The sequence below is a fragment of the Protopterus annectens genome, chromosome 13.part0 (genome assembly GCF_019279795.1).
Source record: "Protopterus annectens isolate FY-2018-M chromosome 13.part0, PAN1.0, whole genome shotgun sequence".
Lineage (NCBI taxonomy): Eukaryota > Metazoa > Chordata > Ceratodontiformes > Protopteridae > Protopterus > Protopterus annectens.
Window position 1 is genome coordinate 460,220,935 of NC_056747.1, and position 4,971 is coordinate 460,225,905.

At 37.0% G+C, this 4,971-nt stretch overlaps 1 protein-coding gene across 1 annotated transcript in view; it reads left to right on the top strand.

Moving 5' to 3' along the window:
• Positions 1 to 747: 747 nt before the first annotated feature.
• Positions 748 to 4,971, top strand: part of UNC13A (unc-13 homolog A) — a 5,702,976-nt gene continuing 5,698,752 nt past the window's right edge. Inside the window, exon 1 of the mRNA XM_044054109.1 lies at positions 748 to 1,013. Within this exon, the coding sequence (XP_043910044.1) occupies positions 992 to 1,013 (22 nt within the window). The 5' untranslated portion in view covers positions 748 to 991. The remainder of the gene's footprint in view (positions 1,014 to 4,971) is intronic.

A 4,971-nucleotide genomic window follows, 5' to 3' on the forward strand; every position in this document is an offset into this window, starting at 1 on the left:
TTAGTGAATTTGAATGAAAGTGATTCTTTTTTAAAAATCTTTATACCCCCCCCCTTTGAGAAAATGGAGAGAGAGACTTTTATGATTTTTTTTTTAAAACTATCCCATCCTCATTTTGCAGCAAATATGTATCTACATAAATGTTAAATCAGTTAATTTCCGAATTCATGGCATCTGAATATGTTTGTGGTGTAGGGGACATTAACATTTTAATAACGGCTTTGGCTGTGTATGAGTTAACACACTGACTTTTAATATATGCTGTTGGTGGTGGCTTAACTACAAGTGGAGGCTCTCCCTAGGTTGTAAAAGAAATAAGAGGAAATGCAGGGTATGTACAACTCCCGTAAACCATTTCTAGCTGCCACTCGCAACCTCTTTAAATTACATTAATTGCTCTTCTCTATTGGGAGAGTAGCAAGAAAATTCAGATTGAGTAGTTTGCAGAAATCCAACTATAAAACGCCAATGCAATATATCACGTTAATACTGTGGCAGATGAAGGGGCGGGATGTCTGATTTTAGCGTGTAATATCAGTTCTCGAGTAATCTGAGTATGCTTTTGACTCTTTAGTCTGTAACTCGTGTAGTTAGGACCCAGTCCTTACTAGGACTACGGCTGGGTTTCACATAAAAATTCTAAGCACCACTGAGCTTGATAGTTTTTGCATTAGTTGTATGAGTAAATTAGATGGGCTTTTCATACAGCATGCACAGATCTGCTTTAAACACCAAGTTGACTGGATCAGGTGTTTTAGCTTCCTCCACCTCCTGGATCTCATCACTTGTGACAGTGACGTCAGGAGCTGTCCAAGGACCGTGGTGCTGAAACAAAATGGCTGTCTGCTAGTAAATGAGAGAACAGAACACACACTCCAGCATCAGTATGCAATTTTGCAATCGACACATTCACTTTCAGAAGCAACCCCCTAGCTGAAATAAAGCGCGGGAGCAATCTGCAGTCATTTGGGACCTAAGGAGAGCAGAAGCAATGTCTCTTCTGTGTGTCGGCGGTAAGTAAAAACTCTGGTAAAGCATTTTTGTTGGGTATCTCTTAAGCATTAGCTATTCAATGCTTCCGTTCTCGCTGCTTTCCATCAATGCATTTAAAGTCCATGCGAGAAAATACAGCAATGGGAACGAAGAGACTTATTATTTTCACACTGCTGTGCAAAACGCTTGCTCGCAAGAAGCATGAGTGTCGTTTTTTATTTATAAATTTATCTGGCTTGATTGAAATTAGACAAAATGTTACCCACTGGAATAGGTTATTCATAGCATTCATTCAGGCTACAGCAGCTGGAAATACCGTGTTTCACCGAAATAAGTCTGACGAGATTTGTACCATGTTAAAATTTTCTAGCATCTGTTATTTATCAGGTGTCATAAACAACATCGGGATAGAATATCTTTCTTTTGAAGGGGAGACTGAGGATATTTGTATTTTCCACTGGGTTGAGTCTTCGTAGTAGCTGAGATTGACCGTCTGGGCTTCGAATGCCGCGGGTTGGTGGAGCAGTAACTCCCTCTAGCCTGAATATCATCCCTTTTAAAACCCGTTACACACACACGCACGGCTGCCCCGAAGTTTTTTTTTTTGTTTTGTTTTGTAATAGCTGTGTATATGGTGGAATTTTCTCCTGCGTTAGTGTTAAATCTTGCAGGTATGCATAGCGATTGCCTGCTTAAAAGGTGGAAACATTTTGTGGGCTTGCTGAACATGTGTCCAGCTTTATGAATGGAGAGATGGACTTTTTGGACATCTAAAGGCGTTTTCTCCACATTAATATTAGCTAGGGGCATTCCTTTGTATGAGAAAGCTCCCAGTTTGTGATTGAATATTGCCTTGCTGTCAGCCTGGAGTATGGGTAGTGGGTGTGTTTCTGCCTAGCTATAGCTTCTGTGTAAGGACACAACGAACATAAATGTATGGTACTTGAATGATACAGGCTGTGATTTTTTTTTTGAAGATACCTTGCTTTAAACTGAACTGTTGTCTGTGGGTATGCAAAACCAATTATTTTCCACCAGATGAACATCAGATAGCCAGGTTTCTTTAAAGGCATGACACATTGGTGAAGACCTCAGCAACTTTTTGTGGTTAATTCTTTTGGAGATGAACATTTATAAAAGCATACTAGTCTTACAGGAGAATGCATACAGCTCAAAACTAATTAAATATTTCACTGGAGCTAGTCACACAGTTTTACTAACATAGGGAATCAAAGCAAATTAAACCATATATTTGAAGGCATTTTACCATTGGTTCCTTGTATAAACTCTTAGTAACTTTTTCCTAAATTCTTCGGTTCATGCCAACAAAAGATAACAAAGGAATTAGCTGCAGCATCAGATTTAATCTTGCATTTCATTCATGCATTTAAGATTACAATATATACATTCAATTTTCTCGTGTCTGTAGTTGTCAGTGGACTATGGCAGTGTATAAGCAGGTCACAATAATACACAGCACCTCTTCAGTAGTGTAGAATGACAGAAGATAATGAAGGGGGTAAGGGAGTGTGTTTGTGTCTGTGTATATGTAGATATGCGTGTGTGTGTCTGTCTGTAGAGCCCTTGAGTTTCCACTATGCTTTACCCTTACTCAGAGATGCATCTTGTAAGCATTGTGTGTGTGGGTGTGTGTGTGTGTGTGTGTGTGTGTGTGTGTGTGTGTGTGTCTATTCAAGTACATAAACACCTGTTTTTTTTCAATATAAAATTTAATTTGCTTCCAAATAGTTTTCATTTGCAGATTGCTATGTACTCTGGGAGTGATAACAGCATGGCATTCTTAGGTTTATGAATGAATCCATCCTCAATTTGGAAAGGCTTGTAGAGAAGATGGGTGACATCATAGCCGGCCTTAGGCATAGGCCAACTAGGCGGCCCCCTAGGGTGTCACTCTAGTAGGGGCGCTTTTTCAGTATTTTATTTGGTGTAAGTAGACCAGGATGGGGGCACCAGGTGGTGCGGTGGGGGGCGCCGTGGAGCCCTTTTGCCTATGGTACCAGTTGACCTAAAGCTGCTCCTGGGTGACATGATAGTAGACATAATAATAAGATTATTTGCTGATGCAGCACCTTAAAAATAATTATTCAGTACTGTATATGTAATATTAAATATAGTATTTTATAAATGCCTTAAAAATAAAAACACGTTGAAAGCATTTGGAAATCTCAAAATAAAATGTTGACTAGCTTAGCTTAAAACATGACTGCAAGTTTCACAGTTCAATTAACTGCTTGCTTCCATCTTGCTACTCACCTATGTTGTTCATTACTGTTTGTTACTAATCTTTGCATTGTTAGTTCATTTCTTTTGTTTCTGATTTTTGCATTGTGTATTAAACTGTGACTTATCTCAATACAAAGTATTACTGCAGGAGAAATGGAATAATTGCAAAATCCTTGTTTATTATTAATGCGTATGCTATTTGAATGTTTGGTCCAGGTCATGGCTGAGAATGGTGAATAAAGCAACCCACTCACCCAGTTAATAAACAAAATAAATGGCAAGACCTGTGACTATGAATATATGTATGGATGCATGAATGTATGTATGCATGTGTATGTGTGTGTATCTCTATGTGTATATGTTTATATATTAATATCATATGGTCTTTAATGATTTCTGAAAACACAGGTCTACCTACCTGCATAGTGCTGCAAAGAGAAATAAACAGACATTAACAAATGAAACTAGAATATAAGAAGAAAAACTGAAATGCATGTCTGTTACATATGTAAAAATACAGTCAAGTTATTCCTGTTAAACTAGATGTAGCATTTGTTTTCCATAACACTTATTTATATGGAGTAGCTGAAGAAATTATGTGGTTTTTAAATAGCAGGTCTAACTATGTTTTTCTCATTCCATTTCAGTAAAACTACACAGTTCATAACACAGGAAGATCAAGTATAATATATTCTTTATCATTTTAATTACTCCAGGTGTGAGGCTTTAGAATGAGCAGAACCACTGCATTTGTGAAAAATAAGCATGGGTATGGTGAGATTTAGATAAGAGTTGTATCCTCGGGAGACAGTAAGGCTATGTTTAGTGCTGCTCATAAATGAAGTACTGTGTCATCAGGCCAATATATCTATTATGTTTAATGTATACAATTATATATGTGTGTGTTTATATATGTGCATATACATATATATATATATATATATATATATATATATATATATATATATACACATACACACACACACACACACACACACACACACACACACACACACACACACACACATATATATGTGGTTGGTGTAGCAAGCCTGAATCAGGAAATGGGGGTAAATTAGGAGGCAAGACTATTATGGCTAACATTGCAACTTAGGGGAACAAGTGGGAATTCAAGGAAGTGCTCAAGGGTGAGTAGCTTGCAAGATGGTCGAGAGGTACTCTACAGCCTACAGGAGCTGAGTAGCAGATATGAGACTCTCTACAACCTATAGCAACAAAGGTTTTTTTGGAAGGGACATTGATTATCCACATTACTGTATATTAAAACAAGACTATGGAACAGTGTTCTGGTTAATTTTGGAAGTCTCTATTCTCTCATACTTTGAAGTGTGACCTTGTTTGATTTTCTCCACAAAAAAGCATCAGAATCAGGAACACAACTCAACAGTCCAAAATTTGTTTAATGATTGAGCGCTTTTGATACAAACTTCATCAGAATCACATTATTCCAAATAATTATCCTAATTAATATACTCTGTCCACTTAATCCACGTCACCCTACCAACCATTCCCATCCATTTTCCAATAATAAACACTCAGTGCCTTAAAGCAACCAAATGCATAAATTACAATGAATATAGACTTAAGCTAAATTGAAAATGATTACACAAAAATTACATTACCATCCACATAAAAGTAATAAAATTGTTAAAATGCAAAATTAAATCACGTAAGATTTTAATTTAAGAATGCTAGTAATTGAAACATGGTCAT